Source organism: Rhinatrema bivittatum, chromosome 3 (assembly GCF_901001135.1).
Source record: "Rhinatrema bivittatum chromosome 3, aRhiBiv1.1, whole genome shotgun sequence".
NCBI lineage: Eukaryota > Metazoa > Chordata > Amphibia > Gymnophiona > Rhinatrematidae > Rhinatrema > Rhinatrema bivittatum.
Genome location: NC_042617.1, coordinates 322,720,013 through 322,745,749, shown reverse-complemented (window position 1 = coordinate 322,745,749; position 25,737 = coordinate 322,720,013). Strand labels below are relative to the sequence as shown.

The 25,737-nt window shown below is 43.9% G+C and overlaps 1 protein-coding gene across 1 annotated transcript in view; it reads left to right on the top strand.

Annotated features, from left to right (window-relative positions):
* Positions 1-25,737, top strand: part of FIG4 (FIG4 phosphoinositide 5-phosphatase) — a 600,391-nt gene that overhangs the window by 132,859 nt on the left and 441,795 nt on the right. Inside the window, 2 exon segments of the mRNA XM_029595282.1 lie at positions 7,154-7,254; positions 8,398-8,560. Of these exon segments, the coding sequence (XP_029451142.1) occupies positions 7,154-7,254; positions 8,398-8,560 (264 nt within the window).

Here is a 25,737-nt window from a genome sequence, read left to right as displayed (position 1 = left end):
GTACTGGTAGTGGGAAGAATCCAGCAAAGGAACCGCTAAAGGGAAAGATGGATGGGTATATGAGCCATATGCATCCTTCCAATCAAGAGTGCACATCCATTCCTACGCTTGGATGAATGGGAGAATCATATTGATGGATTCCATTTTAAATTACTCTCAGAGTAGATGTTTGTTCAAGAGTCTCAGACCCAAAATGGGCTTCAATCCTCCTGATATTTTGGGAGTGAGGAAATATGAGCAGTAGTTCTGGAGCCTGTACCTAAAAGAGGATATAGACAGGATGGAGGCATTCCAAAGAAGGGCAACAAAAATGGTGTGGGGTCAATATTGGAAGACTTAAGAGGAGAGGCTGAAGGATCTGAATATGTATTCCCTGGAAGAGAGGAGGTGCAGGGGAGAATATGATCCAGACCTTCAGATACCTGAAAGGTTGTAATGATGCATTACACCACCATTTTGGTTGCCCTTCTCTGGACCACCTCCAACCTGTTTCTGTCTCTTTTGAGATTCGGTCTCCAGAACTGAACACAGTACTCCAGGTGAGGCCTCACCAAGGAACTGTACAAGGGGATTATCACCTCCTTTTTCTTACTGGTTATTCCTCTCTATGTGAAGCTCAGCCTTCTTCTGGCTTTAGCTATCGCCTTGTCACATTGCATCACCATCTTCAGATCACCAGACACTGTTACTCCAAGGTCCCTCTCTTGCTCCATGCACATCAGCCTTTGATCCCCCATCACATACAGCTCTTTTAAATTACTATACCCCGGATGCATGACTCTGCATCTGGGGTACAGTAATCCCATTTGAAGCAGGTATTGACCACAGCAGCTGGTGAGGGCATAACCAGCATGGAGGCTTAACTGAAGAGGGATCAGGATCTAGACACTAGTAGAGTACCTGTTTCATGATGCAGAAAAGAAACAGTTCACCTTGGTTGTCAATGCTCAGCAATATACTTTTGTGGATTGCAAACTGGTTAAAAGACAGGAATCAGAGAGTAGGATTAAAAGGTCAGTTTTCTCAGTAGAAAAAGGTAAACAGTGGAGTGCCTCAGGGATCTGTACTTGGACTGTTTCTTTTTAATATATTTTTAAATGATCTGGAAAGGGGTATGACTAGTGAGGTAATCAAATTTACAGATGACACAAAATTATTCAGAATTCAAAAAGAGACCTGTTATATGGATGTCAATAATCTGAGTGTACCTTCATCCGATGCTGTAAAAAAATACGGCTATCGTGACTGTGAAGCCTATGTGTAGGCTTTAAAAATCATTAGGTACCCCAGTGTTGGAATGCAAACTTTTGTAGTGCTCACTGTCCACTGTGCAATTGTTGCTGAAATGATCACGTGGATACTGTTGCAATATTCACTTATCTCAAAATTGTAGTCGGTCTTGCCTCAGCCGACATCCTGATGTTTCGGAGGCTGGCTCCTTCTTCAAGGGCTGGATATGCGCAAGAGAGACCGGTATTCCAGTGAAACATTAGATGTTGTGACAGTGAATTTGATTACTGTGCCAGCAATGTTCAACTTGTTAAGTTTGTTTAGCGGTCTGTGAAGCTCCGTGAAAAACAAGCGGCTGCTCCCACGACTCTGTGCTGGCGCCAGCACAGAGTCGTGGGAGCAGCCGCTTGTTTTTCACGGAGCTTCACAGACCGCTAAACAAACTTAACAAGTTGAACATTGCTGGCACAGTAATCAAATTCACTGTCACAACATCTAATGTTTCACTGGAATACCGGTCTCTCTTGCGCATATCCAGCCCTTGAAGAAGGAGCCAGCCTCCGAAACATCAGGATGTCGGCTGAGGCAAGACCGACTACAATTTTGAGATAAGTGAATATTGCAACAGTATCCACGTGATCATTTCAGCAACAATTGCACAGTGGACAGTGAGCACTACAAAAGTTTGCATTCCAACACTGGGGTACCTAATGATTTTTAAAGCCTACACATAGGCTTCACAGTCACGATAGCCGTATTTTTTTACAGCATCGTATGAAGGTACACTCAGATTATTGACATCCATATAACAGGTCTCTTTTTGAATTCATAATTTTTTCATGTTATATTGTTTGGGTTTATAAATTTAACAAAATTATTCAGAGCAGTTAAATCACAAGCGGATTGTGATAAATTGCAGGAGGAACTTGCGAGGTTGGAAGATTGGGAATCCAAATGGCAGTTGAAATTTTAATGTGGACAAGTGGCACAAAGTGGGGGTCGAGGGGCTTCCTTTGTGCAAATAGTGAAAGAATTCCACCATGAAATTTGGTAGGGAGGGGCAGATTGTAAAATGTGAATAAGCCTCATTTAGGTGAAAGGGCACATGTATTCCCCTTTCTGGATGAGGTAAATGTCCATGTTGAGGGAAAATTTCCTTTTTTTTTTCTTTGGAGCAGATATCCACTGACTGAGTAGGCTCCACTGTAAGCAGACACCATAGAGGTGAAGCATGTGTCAGGGGCTCAGATTATGTACCCAGGCAGAGAACACTGAGACATCTTTCCAGAAGACGGCTATAGTCACCCTAAACAACTACGGCCTCGGGTATCCTTTGGAATGGCAAAGGAGAGGAGAACTCCTTGAGAGTACTGAGAATTCATCCTAGAGCCTGCAGTGCTCACTCTCAACAACCATTATTTCTCCTCAAGATAGTGGCTCTAAGATTCTAAAGGGGGTCTTTCACGAGATCGCCTTTGGAGAGCTGTACAAGGATTTTGCTTTCTAGAAGAGTTCACAGCCTTGTGGACCTTCCCAGTGTTGGAAAAGTTTTCTTGTAGAACAGAGCTTCGACAGTGCCAGAGTGCAAGAAATAATTCACGGGCTCCCATCTTCAGTAGTTGCATTGGTGTACAAATTACATCAGTGGCACTGGCCAGGAGAGATTGGATCAGTGCACAGCTGGACTTTGCAAGTGAGGCATAGGCCAGAGAATGATTTGGTTGCATGAGTGGCCTCACAAGCTAGCCAGTTGATCCAGTAAACTTTACTTGTGGCGCCTGATAGAATAAATTGCAGCGGCTTCACATCGAACTGAGAGTGCATCGGCCATGTGCTGGTTCGAATACGCTCAGGAATCATCAACTATGGGTCAGCCAGTCTTATTTGCTCTGCATTAATCGTGTGCTGTCCAGAGTCATCTGCATCGGCCCTGCATCATTCAGTCATCTACATCAGGCAGAGTCACCCTGCATGAACTGGAGACCTGCGTCAGCCCTGCTTCAGATCTGCAGCAACTAGAATCCAGTATCTGCCGTAGTCTTGTTTGTCAGCTGGACATTGGTCCTGCATCAGCTGGAACCATGAGCCAGTCCTGCATCATCTGGTGCCATGAGCCGGCCCTGTGTCATCTGGAACCATGCATCAACTCTGCATCAGCTGGAATCCAGTGTGGGCCCCTGTTTTGACTGGAATCCTATGTGTAGGCCCTACATTTGCTGGAATCCAGCATTGGCCCGTGAGCAAGCTGGAATCCTGTGTGGCAGCCGATCCATGCCCACATAAATGGCATCGGCCTCAGGAACAGGGATCAGGGTTCATCTGTGTCTGTTAGACTTATGGTGTCGGCTCAGATCTTTCCAGAAATCCCTAGGTTCTGGCCGGGTCCAAATTCTTGGGAGCCCAAGAGCTCTTTGAAGTGGATGAATCGGGCTTCAGCTGAAGAGGCACACTTCTGTTCTGAAAGAATTCAATTTAAAAAATGAAGTGCTGTAAAAAGAGCTGTGAAAGGCAATGGAACAAAGAAGGAGAGGACTAATTTTAAAAAAGCACTGCCGAGAGGATTTTTTTTTTTAGTCAAGAGAAAAGACGTTCCTCTTTTAAAAGTACAACACTGAGAAAAAAAGGAAAAAAAAAAGGTAAAGAAATGATGACCGAAGAGGCGAGAAAAATGTACATGTCCATGCTGGTGCGTGGATGAAAAAAGACTGAGGCGACGCATACAAAAGCCTAGCACATTCAAGCAGCATTGTGTGAATTATCAAGAAGGTAGCTCACCCTGTAAAAAAAAAAGTTGATAGCAGTAATTTTGATATGGGTTTCACAGTGCTTGGTTTTCATTGTTAATATTACTACCCTTAACATTTATTTATTTATTTACTACTTATTTCTTATATACCGCACAAGATTTTGGATCTGGCCTGAGCGGTTCACAAATAGTAAATACTGTTTAAAAATTACAGTCAATGTAATTATCATTCTTAACCATAAAAATAACTCCCCTCCTTAAAAACAAACCCATTATCAATTTAGCAGCACAACTATCATGCACCCATCCCAAACTTGAGCCACCCACTTTCTTTTAAAAAGACTTAAGGAGACCCATACTCTGATGGAAAAAGCCATGCCTTCACCTTTTTCCTGAAACAGATAATTTGTTTCCTCTCTCACTTCTAAGGGTGCCGAATTCCACAATTCTGGTCCACATACTGAAAACATTATTTTCCTATTTACCACCTTGCGCACCTCCTGCCTAGTTGGAACCAATGCCAAGGCCAGTGTTGTTGACCGCAAATTTCGGGTTGGGATATAGCTCCTGATCTTTGTAAATAGCAAACGCCCACCCCATGTAATGCCTTGTACATAATCGTCATTAGCTTTAATTGGGGGTAACCTGCATGGAGTGGCAGTTACTTCCATAAGAAACTTGCTGGGCAGACTGGATTGACCATTTGGTCTTTTTCTGCCATCAATACTATGTTACTTTGGCGGGAACTTCTGCATATGCTCAGTAGAGCAAAAGCTCTACTAGGTAAGATAGAGGTCTGTTTGGTGCCGCCGAATGACATCACTCACATTTAATGGCTAATTCAGCCTGCTTATCGGTGAAAAAAACAGGTTTGCTTCCCGTAGACAGGATGAATTAGCTATGCTTAATACCTGCCCACCTCCCTGGTGAGTCACTACGTAGCTAAAGCTAAGCTCTACAATCAACTGAGGGGAGTCATACTCCACATACTCACATACTCAGTAGAGCAAAGGTTCTTTGAACTAGGAGAGAAGGGTCTGTTGGATGAAGTTGCCCATGTGTCATGGCTAATTCAACCTGTTGTCTTCGGAGATCCCTGTTTATGGTAGGCAAACTTGCTGTTTTTCACTCTCCCTTTCAATAACTTATTTTCTTCTTTGTCCTCTCAGTTGGTGTCCAGTTTAAATTTTCCTCTTTATCTCATTTTTTTCTGTCTTTTCCTGACTGTCTCACTGTTAAATCTGTTTGGATGCACTCAAAAATCCTAATTTTAAACCCCCTACCAAAACCAAGGTTCTCTACACCCCTCTTTCTATAGCCATTCTCCACCTTCATCCTAGATGCATGTCTGTTGACTCAGTCGTTCTGTCTGGCTCTAATTCTCTGAAAAGCCTGGGGTTTACCATTAGCCCTTTTCCCATACATCTCTCCTCTCTGCAGTTCTTCTGCTGTTAATGGTGTAACATCCATAACTATGTTCCACTCTTCCGGTCAATATTTTCCATGCCCTCCTTCACCCCCTCTTCTTTCCCAGACAAAATTACTAAAAGAGTCTCCTTGCTGACCTGCCTAACACATCCCTCCATCCCCTCCAACACCTGCAGGAGTCAGCAGCCCATCCCCTTCATTCTCATGTTACTCCACTGGCTTCTCATTAAGTACCAACTATTTAAGCTATTGTATTCACATTCTTACCGATGTCTGCCTTTCCACTTCCCTTTTCCCTTACTATTCCTTTCATTATTTCCATTTCCAGGCTTGTACCCTTTTCTATGGTCTCCACACTAAATAAGTTAAAGCTTGGTTCAAGGCTGACCTTGGAGTGGTGCAGGGTCCAGGACAATTAAGCCAGAGCAGGACACCCCTCCCCAGGAAGATTAAAGAGAAGGGGGTGGGTGCGGATGTTGTATGCATTGTACCTTCTAGCCCACAACGGTGCAGGCCACAGCTCCTCTTCTCCAGTGGTTTCTCCATGATATTTAGTCATCAGGGTTGCAACTACTAAGGTATTAGAGGGCTCCGGGAGATAGAGTCCAGGGTGGTTGCCCCAATTTTCCCTTTTCCTGCCCCCCCCCCCCCCCCCCATTTCACATGATGGCCATGATCCTAAACTAGGAATAAACTTTCCTTAGATAACCAAGAAGCCACCAGTCGCTTTACCTACCTATCCTGCTCTGCAGCCATTCTGACTTGGTCTGTTTTCTCTTTACCATGTAACTTTGGGATCTGGGATTACTTTGCCAATTCTATTAAAGGAAATAGAACACTATGGAGGAGTCTCAGGCTTCAAAGTTACTACATAACTTTCTACATTGTTCTTGCATTACTGTAAGATACTCCAGTGAGTAGGACACTGAGGTAGAAACAAGTAGATTTGACAAGTCTGATAAATATCTCAAAGTCTCCCAGCTGTCCAAAAGGAATCCACCTGGAGATCATACAACTTCAGAGGGGAGAGGTTCTTCATTTGCTATGAGAGGAAATTATGCAAATTTGCTACATAATATGTGTACGGTACCTGAATGTAATCTGCTTTGAAGCACTTGAAAAGTGGGTTATAAATCAAATAAATGAATAAATAAGAGCAGTCCTTTTCAGGGACCATGCAAAAACTGCTTTACACTGAATACACCTGTGAGGGTCCAACTACATCAGAGCCCACTTGTCCTGAATTGGCATGTTACATGAATGTAGAAGGGAAAACCGATTCTCCAAGACTGAAACATTAATAGGGTAGATTTTAATAGCTGCACGCATCCATGTGCGCATGCGTCGATTTTATAACGAGCACACCAGCACACGCATGTTATAAAATCGAGGGGCCGCTCGCAAGGGGGGGGGGAGGATTTTTGAAAATCTCGCGCGGCAACACATTTTGGCTTTCCCCAGTCTGGCCCGCCCTGTGGCCCGGCCCTTGAGCGCGTACCGGCCTTTTTGCGCGTGGCTGGGCCTCTTGGAAGATTCACCCGGCATGCATGAGGCCCGGCCGCTCGCATAAAGGCCATAATTTACGCATGCCAGGCATTTAAAATCTGCTCGTTAATGTGTGTGAGCAAGAGCTTTAAGTGAAAAGGATAGGTGTGCCGCACTCCCAGTTTAAGTGACTTTTTTTAATTGATTGAGAGGAAAAGAGGCTGAGAGAAATATTGGTCTATTGGTCTTAACCATCTTTCTAAGAGTTATTAATCTACGGCCGACCAGTCTATGTTACGCTTATAGCCAGGAGATCAAGTAGATTCGCCGGAACACGCTTCCTAAAGAGAGGTGCGAACTGCGAGGTAATGTGAAGATTAATCAGGCTGTCTGTCTTTTCTTTGCTTTTATTAATGCATTTTAGCAAATCTTGGGGTGGCAAATATCATGAAGACATTATCAAAAGTAAAAATAATAAGATTCATATTCCAACTTTTAAGTTATATATAAATAAATCCATCAAATACGTTTCAAAAATCTCAATACACCAAGTGCAAGTATTAATTATTCATTCACTTAAACTCTTGAAAGTATGAAAAAGTTTTCTTATGTTAAAGGAGCTAAAACCAGAGCAAGGCTGAACAAGATCAGGAAGGCCTCCAAAAAAAATCCTTCTAATGTCCGTATCGATGTGCTGGTAATCAACCATAAACTTCATCAAACCATACTATTTATATCCAAGTTTCTAAAACTCTTTAAGTGGATTTGTCTGGCTGACTTTTGTTGGTTTTTTCAGAAGCAGAGGAATCTCGATGCCATAAAAAAGAAACTACATTTCTGTTTGCAACAAAAATTTAATTAAACACCCACTTGGAAGAGCCCCTTAATGCAGGCGTAGGACTATGTGAAACACGAACCATGTCAGGGTCTATCAACAATGTTTAAAAGCTATGTTCTGCTATGTTTTCTTGAAAGCGTGGTCTTGGTTTTATATGCATTAACAAAAATGATCTACACAAAAATCAAGGACTTATAATTATTTCCAGGCATGCATAAGAACATTATTTGTGATTTCTGTATAACTTTAACAGAAACGTCTAAATTTTAAAGCATTTGTCATCACAGCTTGACTTAGTATAGTGGTTGGAGAGAAGTGTTTCTGTAGAGATTTTTTTTCTCTCGCGATTGGATTGTGATTTACTAAGCTTCTGTAGTGCCACATGTGAGACCTCTGTTCGATTCCAGGCTCCCACAGCTGGCTGGCGATGGATGTGCTGCTTGAAGCAGCTGCCTTGGCTCCTTGGGGGGGGGGCATTGCAGGTGCCACAATGACACCTGATGTTTATGACTAAATAGGGGTGGAGTTGTAGCTGCTTGCAAATGATGACTGATATGTTGCAGATGGAAAGAGGTGAGGAAAGAAGCCGGAAGACTTGTATGTGGAACATACAGCATGTAAATATTAGCGCCGAGTGCTTACTGTGTCCCATGTATTTTTTCTTTTTAAGGGAGATGTTGCCAATGAAGTTGAGACAGAACAAATCGTGTATGATGCCTCTGTGATGTCTTTCACTGCTGGGAGCTATTCTTCTTATGTCCAAGTTCGAGGCTCAGTACCACTTTACTGGTCTCAGGATATTTCTACTATGATCCCAAAACCACCAATTACACGTATGCTGAACATCTTGTTTTATTCTTTTGGTGCTTACTGTATGTATGTAGAGTTCAAGCAGCCTTATTGATCCTGGAGAGAAAGCTAGAATCTTTGCCAGCTGTGCTGGTTTTTTTTATTGGCCCATCAAAAATATTAACAAAAAAAGATTGTTGTACACGAGTTTTCAACATATCACTAAAGATGGGATGTACGTGGTCTGTAAATCAGGTAGAGTCAAAATACAGCAAAACCTGCAAAGAATCTTTGCTATTACTGGAAGAAAAAAGGTTGACATGCCTGAGAAACAATAATGCTTATCACAATAATGCTACAGTGTGCATGCATATATCTTTATATACTTATTAAAGATAGATTTTATATATCTGAAGCTTCAATAGTGGGGAATGGAGAACTAGCCTAGTGATTAAAGAGTGAGCTGAGAACTAGGGAAACCAGAATTCAAATCCTGCAGACTTTACTTTAATTTTGACCTTGCGCAAGTCATTTCCCCCTCCAATGGTTTAGGTACAAACTCAGGGGGTCATCTAGTAAGCCTCAGCATTTTTCCCATATGCAGCTTTATCAGTCCTGTGGTATTCTCCATGGTGGTAAAATATAATACCTTAGCTGCCCCCTGGAAGTACCAGCTGCCATCTTTTAAAGGGTTTCATTGGCCCAAACAGTATCCATTTCCCTCAGTACCAGTAGAACCCCTGGGGTCTCGAGAAATCTGTCTATTCCGATGCCCCTTGAGATGGCCTGTGTGATCCCAAATCTTCTGACTCTGGAGGATTTAGAATAAGGCTAACTGTTTAGACCTCCCACCCTCTGGTCCTTAGAGGAGAGGATCACTTGCTGGTGGCTTAAAGGAATCAGTAATCTTTGCTTTGGGGGTATATTATTTAGTGTGTTTGTGTGCTTGTGCTTTTAATAGTCAGTAAGGCAGCTAATAAACAGAAGTTAATGTGTTTGTATTTCCCAACCCTCCCACCCCTAGCTCACCCTTTAATTTATAGGCAGGTGCCATTTTCACACACACACACAAAAAAATCTGCCTTTCCTAGCGTTTGGCAGATGGACTCAGGACCAATGGGTATAGTGTACTCCTGATAGCAGTTGGAGACGGAGCAGATTTCAATCTGACGTCAGTCCTAGTACATATACACCTGCAGGAAGAGCAGCTCTTCAGTATTTTCCGTCTCCATAGCAGTTAGGGACTCTATGCACGCTCGCACAGCGTTAGAGTAATTTTACCAAAGAAACCCAAAACAAGAAGAAATCTTACCTCTACAGATGAGCCCCGCTCTCCTGCGGTGACACCCCTTGGATCCCTCCCCCAGTTGAGAATTCCCGAGATGATTTCCGCGATCCCTCGGAGGTTAGCCTCGGTCCGACAGCCGATCCTCGGCGTGAACTTAGCCCCTGGCAGCGAGTGAGGCTGAGAGGCAGCGGGTGCAACTTCGAGCGCCAGTGCCACCGGGTTGATCAGCCCTAGCAGGGCTAGGCCCTGGTCAAATTCGGGGGTCCTCCCACATGGAGCCCCTCCGAGGTGGTCGCCATACTGGCCACGTGTTCGCCGTCGCCATCTTGACCTGTTCGCCGCCCTGCCGCCATCCCGACCCGTGCGCACAAATCTCTTGTGCGCACATCGGCAAGCGCATAAATGCCGTGCACATAGCGATGCGCACAACCACACGCCTACTGTGCCGGGCGCATAAGTTTGGCCCGTGCGCACAGCGGCGCGTGCATCTTATTGAGCGCGCACCCAACTTACGCGTACCAGAGAGCATAACTAGGCCGCCCGGTCCCTGTATTTTTTACGCGCACAAGCCATGGCACCAATGGAGAAGAAGCCCAAGGCTCAGGGCCTTTGCCCAGCATGCCACATCAGAGCTGCGCAGCATGAGGAGGCCACGGCCCTGTGTATACAGTGCGAGGAAGCCCTGGGGGATTCAGCCCATGGCCCTCCCCAGCCGGTGCCGGGATCCAGCTTCTCGAACAGTACGCCGGACCTCGCACCCCCCAGCGGGAGTCTCCCTCAAACGGGACTCCCCAGGGACACAGCGCCTCTTAATTTATACCCAGCATCTTTCTCCTGGGTGGAATTCTTCAAAGGCCTGCATACCTTCGTCCACATGCGGCTGGGGCCTCTGATATCACGGCCACAGCCTCCGCCACAGGACCTCAACATACCGGGACCCTCTATGCCCAGAGAAGTGCCTCCACTACCCAGAAGCCCCACCTTCGGAGACACGGTCAACTCAGACGATGATTCAGAACCCCTGGAGGAAGAGAAACTCTCCCAGGGACCTAACCCCACCGAACCATGAGGCGTTTCTTCACCAAGGACGAGCTTCCAGACCTAGTCACACACAGCTTGAAAGAGCTCGCTATCCCGGGCACAAGTGCCATGGGGGAACCTAAGACGAATCCCCTCTTAGAGGGACTCAGTCAGACCTCCCGTCTGTAACAGACCTGTACAGACGGCTTGTAACAGACCTGTTACAAGCCATCCAGCAGCTAATTGACCTGGAATGGGAAGCCCTGGAGACCACGTTCAAAGGGGTACGTGCCCTGGCAGCCATGTACCCTCTGGACCCCGCTGCCAAAGATCTCCTGGCTTGTCCAAAAGTGGATGCCATGGTATGCGCGGTCTTGAAGCGAATTACTATCCCAGTTGAGGGAGGAGCAGCGCTGAAGGATGCCCAAGACAGACGTCTGGAATCCATTCTCAAACAGTCTTTTGACGTCACCGCTATGTCTCTACAGGTCGCGGCCTGCTGTGCCGTGGTGACACGTGCCTGCTTATCACAGACCAGGAACAACACTCTCGGGGAAGCCCTGGAACCAGCAGTATCCTTCCTGACGGATGCTGCTTCTGATCTGGTGCGCACCACGGCTAGAGGCGTGTCATCTGCCGTGGTGGCCAGAAGACAACTCTGGCTCCGAAGCTGGTCGGCCGACGCAACGTCCAAAACGAGACTCACAAGGATGCCCTTCAAGGGAACCCTCCTGTTCGGAAGCGAACTGGAGAAGCTAGCCAACAAATGGGGTGAATCCCCACTGCTACGGCTACCGGAGGACAGGAATAAGAGAAACCAGCGACCCTTCCCCCGAACTTCTAGGGGCAGAGGATCACAGCGCTTCAACCCATACAGAAGCACATATCAAGCCGCTCGCCCCATAGGCAGGAGCCAGTCCTTTCGGAACAAGCACAACAAAAGGGGAGCCAGCTCGGGGCCAGGTCCCAGCCACGCCCCACAATGAAAATCAGCAGACCTGTCCAAGGGAAGAAGCCATAGGGGGCAGACTTGCCCTATTCTACCAAAGATGGGTCGAGAACTTCGGACAAGTGGGTCCTAGCCATCATTCGAGAGGGATATTATCTGGATTTCCACCACTTCCCTCCAGACAAGTTTGTGGAATCCCCCTGCCACGACCCCTCCAAGAGGACCCCAGTGGAAGCTACATTGACCAGATTACTCACCTTAGAGGCTATAACACCGGTGCCCTCACAACAAATAAATACTGGACATTATTCCATCTATTTTATCGTTCCCAAGAAAGAAGGGATGTTCCGGCCCATCCTGGACCTCAAGTCGGTCAACTGCCACCTGAAGATTCCTCACTTCCGCATGGAAACCCTATGCTCGGTCATAAGGGCGATACAACTGGGAGAATTCCTTACATCCCTGGATCTGTCGTAAGGCTACCTGCACATTCTGGTCCATCAAGAGCATCAGCGTTTTCTACGCTTCACGATCCTGGACCATCACTACCAGTTCCGGACACTACCATTTGGGTTAGCCACAGCACCCCTGATGTTCACCAAAATCATGGTGGTAGTGGCAGCAACACTGAGGAAGTAAGGAATCCTCGTACACCCTTATCTGGACGATTGGCTGATCAGGGCGAAATCCTCAGAGGAAAGTCACCAGGCGACCAACAGAGTCAAAATTCTACTGGAGAGCCTCGGGTGGGTGGTCAAAACAAACAAGAGCTGTTTGCAGCCCTCCCAATCCCTAGAATACCTGGGAGTTTGGTTCGACACCAAACAAGACAAGGTCATCCTGACACCGACAAGGAGATCAAAACTGATGACCCAGTTGCGAACCCTGTTGTGCGAGCTTCATCCCACAGCATGGGACATCCTCCAAGTTCTCGGCCTCATGGCATCCACACTGGAAGTAGTGCCATGGGCAAGAGCGCACATGAGACCCCTACAGCGCTCTCTACTGTCACAATGGAACCCGCTGTCCCAGAACTACACCGTTCATCTCCAGCTCCCAGACTTTCAAAAGGGAAACTTTGATAAAATGAGAAAAATTGTTACAAAATACTGAAAGGAGCAGCTACAAAGGTAAAAAGTGTGCAAGAGTTGTGGACATTGTTAAAAAATGCCATCCTAGAAGCACAGTTCAGATTTATTCCACACATTAAGAAAGGTGGAAGGAAGGCAAAACAATTACCGGCATGGTTAAAAGGTGAGGTGAAAGAGGCTATTTTAGCCAAAAGAACTTCATTCAAAAATTGGAAGAAGGATCCAACAGAAGAAAATAGGATAAAGCGTAAACATTGGCAAGTTAAATGTAAGACATTGATAAGACAGGCTAAGAGAGAATTTGAAAAGAAGTTGGCCGTAGAGGCAGAAACTCACAATAAAAACTTTAAAAAATATATCCGAAGCAGAAAGCCTGCGAGGGAGTCAGTTGGACTGTTAGATGATCGAGGAGTTAAAGGGGCATTTAGAGAAGATAAGGCCATCACGGAAATATTAAACAATTTCTTTGCTTCGGTGTTTACTGAAGAGGATGTTGGGGAGATACCTGTTCTGGAGAAGGTTTTTATGGGTAGTGATTCAGATGGACTGAACCAAATCTCGGTGAACCTAGAAGATGTGGTAGGCCTGATTGACAAACTGAAGAGTAGTAAATCACCTGGACCACTTATGTTATACACCCCAGGCTTCTGAAGGAACTCAAAAATGAAATTTCAGATCTATTAGTAAAAATTTGTAACCTATCATTAAAATCATCCATTGTACCTGAAGACTGGAGGGTAGCTAATGTAACCCCAATATTTAAAAAGGGCTCCAGGGGCGATCCGGGAAACTACAGACTAGTTAGCCTGACTTCAGTACCAGGAAAAATAGTGGAAAATGTTCTAAATATCAAAATCACAGATAATATAGAAAGACATGGTTTAATGGAACAATGTCAGCCTGGCTTTACCCAAGGCAAGTCTTGCCTCACAAATCTGCTTCATTTTTTTGAAGGAGTTAATAAACATGTAGATAAAGGTGAACCGGTATATGTAGTGTATTTGGATTTTCAGAAGGCATTTGATAAAGTTCCTCATGAGAGGCTTCTAGGAAAAGTAAAAAGTCATGGGACAGGTGGTGACGTCCTTTCGTGGATTACAAACTGGCTAAAAGACAGGAAACAGAGAGTAGGATTAAATGGACAATTTTCTCAGTGGAAGGGAGTGCTCAGTAGAGTGCCTCAGGAATCTGTACTGAGACCCGTGCTTTTCAATATATTTATAAATGATCTGGAAAGGAATACGACGAGCGAGGTAATCAAATTTGCAGATGATACAAAATTATTCAGAGTAGTTAAATCAAAAGCAAATTGTGATAAATTGCAGGAAGACCTTGTGAGACTGGAAAATTGGGCATCCAAATGGCAGATAAAATTTAATGTGGATAAGTGCAAGGAGATGCATATAGGGAAAAATAACCCATGCTATAATTACACAATGTTAGATTGCATATTAGGAGCTACCACCCAAGAAAGAGATCTAGGCGTCATAGTGGATAATACATTGAAATCGTCAGTTCAGTGTGCTGCGGCAGTCAAAAAAGCAAACAATGTTGGGAATTATTAGAAAGGGAATGGTGAATAAAATGGAAAATGTCATAATGCCCTCTGTATCGCTCCATGGTGAGACTGCACCTTGAAAACTGTATACAATTCTGGTCACTGCATCTCAAAAAAGATATAGTTGCGATGGAGCAGGTACAGAGAAGGACAACCAAAATGATAAAGGGGATGGAACAGCTTCCCTATGTGGAAAGGCTGAAGAGGTTAGAACTGTTCAGCATGGAGAAGAGACGGCTGAGGGGGGATATGATAGAGGTGTTTTAAATCATGACAGGTCTAGATTGGGTAAATGTGAATTGGTTATTTACTCTTTTGGATAATAGAAGGACTAGGGAGCTCTCCATGAAGTTAGCATGTGGCACATTTAAAACTAATCGTAGAAAGTTCTTTTTCACTCAACGTACAATTAAACTCTGGAATTTGTTGCCAGGGATGGGGTTAGTGCAGTTAGTGTAGCTGGGTTAAAAAAAGATTGGATAAGTTCTTGGAGGAGAAGTCCATTACCTGCTATTAATTAAGTTGTCTTAGAAAATAGCCACTACTATTACTAGCATCAGTAGCATGGGATAGACTTAGTTTTTGGGTACTTGCCAGGTTCTTCTGGCCTGGATTGCCCACTGTTGGAAACAGGATCCTGGGCTTGATGTACCTTTGGTCTGACCCAGTATGGTATGTTCTTATGTTTTTATTCAATAAGAATGCTTCCAAGCTTTATTAAAGGATGACAAGATATATTTCCTAATAACACTTTATTCCTTATGGCTATTTCAGTTGTCCCAGGCTTTTGGGAATGAGCTCTCCAGTTCTGATCTGTTACTTTACTATAAGCTTAGAGGTAGATTTTAAAAGCCTTGCACGCACAAAAACGGCTACGTACGCACGGAAGTGGGCCGCGTGGGAGCTTAGCGAAGTTTACAATGCAGCCAGCAGAGAATGCAGTGTACAGATCATCTCCTTTTTGTCACTTATAAGGTCTAAAATTCTTAAATGATGTTGATTTTACAATGAATACCTTTGAATGTGTCTGTAACAACACTCCCTCTAACTCCAACCCACCTCCCAAAAACTCACCCCGCTCTCTCTCCCACCCCACATAAGATATGCGTGTAAAGCTGCAGCCATTCACGCACGAAAACTATTTTATAACCTACGCATATACCTTAAAAAATAGCGTTTCTCCTAGGACAAGCAGGATGTCAGTCCTCGCACATGGGTGACATCTTCAGATGGAGCCCGGCATGGAACTTTGATCTCAAAGAATTCTAGAGCTTTCAGCATGCCCTACTGAGCATGTGCATCTGTAGTTATCACCCTGCCCCCTAGGCAGAGTCCTTTAGTCTCTTTTTGTCTGCGGAGCCCTGTGCTCATGGTATTCAGCTTTGCTCTCTTCCCACAGTTTTTGTAAGTGATTTTTTCTAGAGCTGCAGCTGTTTTCTTTCTTTACCTCATGGTAGTTTTCTTTTCTTTCTTTTTTTTTTGTCTGTCTGCCAGCCGCATGGTGGGCCTTAGTCACTGTGCAGTCTGGCAGCATCTATTTCTTTCAAAAAAAAATATATATATATTTATACTACCCCTGCAGTTAGTTTCTGTGTTCTCTCTTTTCTCTATCTGTTTTTGTACCTTTTGTCCGGTGCTGGCAGGACTGACTGAGGCCATGTAGGCCGCTGAGCTGGGGGACTCGCCTGAATTCTATCCAGGCAGGAATTCCAGGTCGTTTCACCGATTGATCGGCATTGATGGAGGTCAGACAGTGAAGAGATCAAGGACCACACCATTCCTGTTTGAGGAAGAACTCATCCTCCCCACACTCAAAGGAACTAGTCTCCATGGGCAGGAGCCCTGGATGACGTAGCCTCCCCTTCTGCTTGCCGGTAATGGCAGTGCAGTCTCCCTGGGAGAGAGCGTGAGCAGGAGCCTGGGTAAGCAGCTTGTTGCCGCATCTTTGGTGCGATGCCCAATAACAGTTACCTGGGCACATCTGTGACCAGTATTTTGTTGATCTGATGCATCAATGTCAGATCTGCGTCAGGGACCAGGATGCCATCGCGCACCATGATCACCAGGATGCCCTCGAGGTCATTGAGGTGCAGAACTGCCCTCGGTATCGTACGGACCTTCTGTGCTGTAGGCATCGATGTGGCAGAGTAGCAGCTGGCATTGGGGACCAGGTTGCCATTGAGTACCATAATTCCCCTTGATGCCATCTGTGTCGACCTCGATGTCGACACCCTCGCTGCTTTCTTAAGGCCTTGATGCCATCGATGCGGCGCTGCCTCCGATGCCGCAGTACCATTGATGACACGGTGCCTGTGATGCCATTGATGCCGTCTATTCAGTTGAGGTGCATGCAGGGCTACCCTTGATGCGGTCGGAGTATGCGCCCTCAATAGCCGCAATGCCTTCGGAGCCGTCGATGCTTGCGGTGACTGCAAGGTCATCAATTCCATCAAGGTGCATGCATGACCACCCCCGATGCTGTTGGGGCATGTGGCCTCGATGCCGCTGCAGCTCTTGATGCAGTCGAGGTGCGTGGCTTCAATGCCGGAGCATCCCTCGATGTGTGACCTTGATGCCGTGACCACCCTCAAGGCCATTACAGTGAGTGGCCGCGATGCCATCGCAAAGCATGGCCTCGATGCCATTATGATATGGAATTACCCTGATGCCATCGGTGCATTCTAGGCCATCGGGTTGCGGGGCTGCCTTGGAGGCCATCGGGCATGTTGGCCATCGGTGCCTTTCGTTGCTGTTCTTGACTGTATCAAGCACCACCACCGAGGTGCTGGGATCACCACTGGGCACCCTAGTCGTCCTTGAGGCATCGTCCACTGGGACTCTTGAGGACCTGCGAGTGCAACTGAAACCCTCGAGTGAGAGGTATTTCCGCCCTGGACGGCTAGAGTGCCAGTCATGGGCAATGGATGCTGATGATCGCAGGGCCCTGAGCCATTAGGATAAGCCCAACAGGGCTATTGTTAACCTTAGCTGCTGACGAGAGACGCCATTGAGCTCGCCGCATCGATGCCTTCAGACAAATAGATGAGCAGAGAGGGACCGTCGTTGGCACTGGCTGGTTTCAATGTCAAAGAAATAGCTGATCACCTAAGCCCAGTCCAGACAAAAACAATCCAATTTGAACACAGTACCTTTAAACAAAAGAAGCCCCGTGGTACAATGAAGAATTAATATGCTCTAAACAATCTCTGAGAAAATCCAAGAAAATATGGCAGAATTGCTTGACCTTAGAATAACTTGGAAAATACAGATCATTCTTATCTCAATACCGGATGTTAATCTACAAAGCAAAACAAGAAATGTATGCAAAACAGATCCATAGGGTCATTTTTAACGCCAGACTCCTGTTTGATGTTGTTAAACACCTAATCAAAGACCCGTCTTCCTCAATCTCGAACAACTGCTTCTCAAAGAATGCCTGCGATGAATATGACAATCATTTGTTAGAAAAAATAAATAGACTAAAAATTAGGGATGTGAATCGGATCCGATATCGGATCCGATTCTGGTTCCGATTCACATCTCTATAGATGTGAATCGGATCCGATATCGGATGTGAATCGGATCCAATATCGGATCCGATTCACATCCCTACTAAAAATACATTTCCCTTCCAGCTCATCAAAGATAGATCTAGAAGAAAAACATGAACTATCTAATGGTTCACATTCGACAGAGTGTCCAGACTTTAAATCAGTCAAATCATCTCTAAAATAAAACCTGCAAGTCACCCACATGACCCAATTCCAGCTAGCTCCTTAAAAGTAATACACAACGTTATCACTCCAGCAATCACATTCATAATCAATCAATCACTCTTGGAAGAAGTAGTCCCATATGGGGAGAAACAAGCAGTGATAAAACCTATTCTAAAAAATAAAACCAGCAGTTCTAACGATTGGGAGAATTACTGTCCAATATCCAACCTGACCTTCCTCTCAAAAGACCTTGAAAAAGCTGTTCTATCTCAACTTGAAGACTGACTAGGCCATGACCTTCTACATCCAAAGCAATTAGCGTTCAGGAAATATCGCTCAACTGAAACTTAACTCATCCTTGATGGACCCCTTATTAAGATTTAACAATGACGAATCTTATATCCTGGTGCTAATTGACCTAAGAGCAGCCTTCGACACAGTTGACCATGCCCTCCTATGCCATTAGCTGAATAAAATCGGGGTTGGTGGCAGTGTTATCAAGTGGTTCACCTCCTTCCTATCAAAAATAACTTTCCAAATCAAACTGGGCAACTATATGTCTGACGCCTTCCAGATCAATTCAGGTGGCCCCCAGGGTTCAGCACTCTCGGCAATTCTTTCAGCATCTACATGCTGCTTCTATGCAAATTACTATCAGACCTAGGAATTGCCTTCTACCTATATGCTGATGACATTCAGTTCTACATACCATGCACCAAATCTGCTGAAAATACAGCATTGACACTCTTAGCACACATGAAGGTAATACAACCTGAACTATCCCAACTCAAACTAACCCTAAACACAAAGAAATCTGAAATTATACTGCTAAGAAGAAATCCACTCATAGTTACACCCCAGCCACTTGACCTGGGTAACTTTAAAATTACACCCTCTGACCAAGTATAGGATTTAGGAATGCAGATAGATGAAAGCCTAACAATAGAAAAGCACATAAATGAATTAATTAAAACAGGCTATGTGAAACTGTGCCTACTACATAAACTGAAACCATTGCTGACTCATGAAGACTTCCGCATGGTCCTGCAAACCCTTATCTTCTCTAATATAGACTACTGTAACTCTCTTTTACTAGGAGTACCTAACTGTCTAATTAAAAAAAAAAAAAAGCTACAACTTCTACAAAATAGTGCAGCAAGGCTCTTAATAAGATCAAGAAAATTTGATCACATCACGCACTCACTGATAGCTCTACATTGGCTACCTGTACAATCCCATATTCACTGCAAAGTATTAACACTAATACATACAACAGTCCGTTTGGATAACCCAGGTCTGGCAGCCATAGGACTACAATCATACAAGCCACAGTGTTCACAGAATAAAGGATTATTAGCTGTGCCAACATTACTGAATACTCATCTAACAAAAATAAGAAACCATGTGTTCTCCATTGCTGGCCCAATACTATGGAACTCACTACCCAAGACACTACGACTGACCCCAGAAAGAAAGAAATTCAAAAGTGAATTGAAAACATGGTTATTTAAAAATGCATATAACCTACCTTAAAACTTACTGAAATCAGAGCAAACACCAATAAGGTCAACTTATAACTACCTGTGCTCAGAATAAGGATCAATAAGGTCAAAGACATTAATAAACCAACAATAGAACTAAAAAGCCCATCACACCCCGACGACATCAAAATAAAAAATCAAAAACCTATCTTATAAACCACTAACCTCTTATCCCGTTACCTTTAATTAAAATTCTAGAACACCCCTTTGACCTATATCTCACTTGATTACATTGTCAATGTTCATGTCTATATATATATTATGTATGTTATGTGATTACATTTAGTCATAGATTTAGTCATTGTTTGTCATGCATTGTAACAACGGGCTACATTAAAAAAAAATGTTTCCGTCCATTTCCTTCCCCCTCATTCTCCCTTCCCCCTCATTCTCCCTTCCCCCTCATTCTCCCTTCCACCTCATTCTCATTCTTCCTCCCCCTCCTCTCCCTTCCACCTCCACCTCCTCCTCATTCTCCCTTCCCCTCCCCTCATTCTCCCTTCCCCTCATTCTCCCTTCCACCTTCCCCTCCCCCTCATTCTCCCTTCCCCTCATTCTCCCTTCCACCTTCCCCTACCTCTCATTCTCCCTTCCACCTCCCCCTCATGCTCCCTTCCCCTCATTCTCCCTTCCACACCTCCCCCTCATTCTCCCTTCTACCTCCCCCTCAGTCTCCCTTCCATCTCATTCTCATTCTCCCTCCCCCTCCTCTCCCTTTCACCTTCACCTCCCCCTCATTCTCCCTTTCTCCTTCCCCTCACTCTCCCTTCCACCTCTCCCACTTCACCTCCCCTCCCCCATTCTCCCTCCCACCTCTCCCTCCCCTCCCCCATTCTCCCTCCCACCTCTATTCTCCCTCCCACTCCTTCTCACCTCACTCTCTCCTCCCTCCCCCTCCCCTCAGTCACTCCCCTCCTCTCCCAGCTCATTCACAACCCCTTCGGATGGCTCACACTCGCCGCCGCTACGGGTCCTGGTCCTCGCCGCCGCCGCTACGGGTCCTCCTAGCGCTATTTTTGTAAATAGGCAAACTCTGGCCGACGTGCTCGCCCGCGCATGCGCAGTAGAGCTGCTCTCTACTGCGCATTTGCGGCACGTCGGTCAGGGCTCCCTTATCTAGTAGATAAATAAATAAATAAGGATTAGTAGCTTGGGATCTATTCATTTAATGTTTGGGTACTTGCCTGGTACTTGTGACTTGGTTGGCCTTTGTTGGCCACAGGATACTGGACTTGATGGACCCTTGGCCTGACCCAGTATGAAAAACTATTGGCCACCGACCCACTAGTTTGCAGTGCTGTAATGGGGCCACCATGTTCATAATGGCACTGGCTGATAGGACAAAAATTCCTATGTGACTGGCCGGCACCATTTTGAGCATGCCAGTGTTGGGCCCGGAGCCCTAAGTGGAACAACAGGGATCTTGAGTTACTTCACAGTAGAGGCTTGGGGATTGAATGGGATTATTTTCAACCTGTTCCAATTTATCCGCCCCAGAGGCGAGAGTTCAGTTCTCTGTAAACCGGTGCGATATATATTCTATACAGGAACATCGGTATATAAAAATTTAAAAATAAATAAATAAATTATTTTCATTGGGGGAGATGAGATGGGGTGAAGGTCTGGGGATTATATTAACAACATGGGGAGGGGAAGGGAATTGGTAGAAGGCAGGGACCAACATGTGGAATTGCCACTTTAAAAATAATTTTCACTTATGCTCCCTCAAAGAGCAGCAAGGGTCTCTTGAGACCCCTGGTTTACTGCACCTGGGGAGGGTCAATCGGCCCCTTTAAAGGTTTGTTCCTGGGAGCATTGGGCTGGCATTTGTATCCCAATGCTCCTGAGGAATGATAGCTACAATTCTGGAGTTATAGCTTCTCCAAGGACAAGCAGGATAGTAGTCCTCACACATGGGTGATATCATCGGTTGGAGCCCGGCACAGTAAACTTATGCCAAATTTTCTAAAACCTTGACTAGGGGATACTGAGCATGCCCAGCATGCCCTGTACCATGCTTCCACTCAGAGTTCCTCTTCAGTCTCTGTTTTTTCTGTGGCGCTTTCACCTTGTGGTTTTTCTTAGTTTATGGCTTTTTGCTTCAAAATTGCCTTGGAAAACGTAATCACCGATTTATTTTTTTTGGTCATTCTTCGTGTCTTTCTCGGCTCGGGTCCCTCTCTGATTCCCCTTAGTCTTCCAGCCAGGTTATTTGGTGGTTCAGTTCATTTTATTTTGCTTCTGTTCCCCCTGCCATCCGTGGTAGTGGTGCCTAGGTACCCAGTGGCATCTGTCTCCCACCGTCACCACCTCTCATTTTTGCCCCTTTAGTTCGCTTGTTACATTCCTCCTTGATTCTGATACGGAATGGATATTCCAAAAATATTTTGCACATGGAACTGAGCTTTTTCTAAACCATAAAGTTCAAATATTTCCTGTCTTTTCAAGAGGAGAAGGAGTCAGTTTTTACTATTGAAGCCCAAAGTGCTTGAATTAGGCTCGTTATTTGTCGTAAAATTTCCTTGCAAATGTTTGATCAAGCACCAAGGCACTTTTTATTTGTTTTTCCACCCGTCTCAATTAATAACTTTTCTTTCTGATAAAGCTGGAGTTCAGTTTAATTCTTCTTCGGCCTCTGATTAATGAGCTCCTGATAGCAGTAGCTTGTCCTTTCAAATAATATAATGACCCATAATCACTAATACTTCTTTTTTTTTTTTTATTTATACTTTATTAATTTTCTTCATTGATTACAATCATGAAACTAAGAAATATGTCACAATGTAAAAACAAAATATCAATTTTCTATTACAAATAAGCTTCATTGTTTTGACATATCTATAACTGGGGGTATTAACAGGAAAAAATATATAAATATTCATTTATATATATTTTATCAGTTAGAACTCATACGCATCTGAGTTCTAATGAAAACAAAATATATGAAGGAGAACAGAGTTACCTTTTTTTTTTTTTTTAATGAGCATCTGTCTCTAAGTTCATAGCTTGACTTTTATCATTCAGAAATGTTTCTAAATGTATTGGATAATTAAATCCAAAATTTTTCCCCTGGTAAGTAATAAAACAAGAACATGAAAATTTAAGGAAAAATGTCACTCCCAGTGCCACTACTCGAGTTTTCAAAGATAAAAAATATTTCCTTCTCGCCTGGGTGGCACGAGCGACATCAGGGAACATTTGGACTTTATGTCCACAAAAAGGAACATCTCTATTCCTTAAAAACTTTCTAAATAGTACATCCTTATCTTGCTCTGCAACAAAAGATACAAATAAGGTTGCCCTATTATCTATTAAATCAACTGACTCTTCTAGAAAAGTTTAATACCCAAACTAGGCAATCCTTCTACATTTACATTATCATTTTTCTGTTCAGAATTTCTCACAAGTTTTTTTGAAAAATAATACATCTTTGATATCTAGGAATATCTTCCTCTTCATAACTTAATATCTCTCAAGAATTTTTTAAACATCTCTATGGGAGACAGCAACCATGTTAAGGGAAAATTGATTAATCTCAAATTTTTGGATCTTAATAAATTTTCAGCATATTCAATTTCCCTGTGCATAGTTATGCTGTCTCGCGTGAACACATTTTCTGAATTTTGAATTAATTGCACTTTTGTATTCAAACCAAGTACTTCTTTTTCACAGTTATCAATCTTTTTTGCTTGCTCTACTAAAGGGACTCTATTATCATTTATTACAGATGATAAAGTACTATTCATCATAGATATATTTTTATCAAGCCTTGAAATCATTTGCCATAAATCTAGTAAAGTAATATTATCTGGGTTAACCCCTGACTTAATACTACTTTCTAAAAGAACCGGAGGCATAGTAAACACTTCATTTACTTGAGAGGAAACATTACCAGTCCAGGGTACTTCTGCTTGTTTGATCAAGCTTAAGTCCCGTTGGACTACTCCTACCTGTTCTTCAGCCATCTCAGTTGATGGGTAACTGCTTGGCTGTGGCGGAGATGACGGTCTTTCGCCTGGACTTAGGAAGGCAAAAGGATTTCCTCCCAAACTGTCCACTAAGGGCATTTCCATCTGACGAATGACATGGTGGTCCATTGGCCTGTACAATGTTGTTGTAACGGAGAGGAGGTGAGAATCTTCGCTTTTCTTTTCCTCCCCATCAATAGGTAGAAAAGGAAGATAAGTTTCCGTCCAGACACCAGACTACCCCGGACTAAGCCGGACCAAGCCGCGCCGCAGTTCCGCAAAAGTTAAGCGTTGTAACCACGCCCCTTTGACGTCACTTGCCAGCACCGATGGTGCTCTTACCTGCAAGATATTAAAACAGGGATTTCTGCAGCTGGTAAATTTCTATGGGGGGCGAAAACCCTCTCTGTCTCCTTCCCTCGCTTCCCAAAGATGCACAGCAGCTCCGCCGAAGTTAAGTGTTGTAACCACGCCCCTTTGACGTCACTTGTCGGAGCTGACGTCTCTTGCCGGCGCCAATGGTGCTCTCACCTGCAAGATATTAAAACAGGGATTTCCGCAGCTGGTAAATCTCTATGGGGACCGAAAACCCTCTCTGTCTCCTTCCCTCGCTCCCCAAAGATGCGCCACAGCTCTGCCGAAGTTAGGATTTGTAACCACGCCCCTTTGACGTCACTTGCTGGCGCCGATGGTGCTCTCACCTGCAAGATATTAAAACAGGGATTTCCACAGCTGGTACATCTCTATGGGGGGCGAAAACCCTCTCTGTCTCCTTCCCTCACTCCCCAAAGATGCGCCGCAGCTCCGCCGAAGTTAAGCGTTGTAACCACACCTCTTTGACGTTACTTGTCAGCGCCGATGGTGCTCTCAACTGCAAAATATTAAAACAGGGATTTCCACAGCTGGTAAATCTCTATGGGGTGTGAAAACCCTCTGTCTCCTTCCCTCACTCCCCCAATCACTAATACTTCTAATTATAATATGATTCCTTCATGGATAATGTACATCTTGGATCACTTATTGTGGGCTTGATAGATATGTGGTTTTAGATTGTTGTGATTTCCCATCTTATCTATTTTTGGTTAATGCTGTAATACCACATGTATTCCCTTTCAAGTGGAAATGCTTGATATTATATTGTAAAATTGCATAAATTAAAAAAAAAAAAAGATAGAAAACAGAGAGTAGGGCTAAATGGTAAATTTTCCCAATGGAGAAAGTTGAATAGTGGAGTGCCCCAGGGATATGTTCTGGGACCCATGCTTTTTAATATATTTATAAATGACCTGGAAATGGGAACAACAAGTGAGGTGATCAAATTTGCCAGTGACACAAAATTATTCAAAGTTGTTAAATCACAAGAGGATTGTGAGAAAGTGCAAGACGACATTGCAAAACTGGGAGACTGGGCATGCAAATGGCAAATTTAATTTAATGTGGACAAGTGCAAAGTGTTGCAATTAGGGAAGAGTAACCCAAATTATAGCTGCAAAATGCAAAGTTCCACATTAGGAGTCACCACTCAGGAAAAGGATTTAGGTCTCGTCATTGAAAATATTTATTTATATTACCGGTATTTTGTATACCAATATTCTGTAATCAATCATATCAGTTCACAATTTCAGTAAAATAAACCAGAAACGATACAATATAAAAAATAATACAACAAATAAAATCAATAGAAAATAAAATCATATACAATGCACAATAAAATCTAGTACTAAAAAAGGCAAACATACAGTAGAATTAATAAACATCAGTAAAATGTTAAAACAGTAGCCTCTCAATATGTTAATAACGCAGCCTTTGATTAAAATTTAAAACACTCAACCTCTATCCTCTCCAAAGGCCTTTATAAACAGCCATGTCTTTAAGTCTTTTTGTAAAGTCTGATAATTAGATTGTAATCTCAGTTCGCTAGGAAGAGAGTTCCATAAGCCTGGCCCAGCTGACTGTAAATTTCTCTGTGGGGTATGAAATCTGTAAGGAAGCATTTAACCATTCTGTGTTAATATTATTGATTTTTGTAATTAGGCAAAGAACTTTATATTCAATCCTATATTTTATGGGTAACCAATGTAAATCTTTTA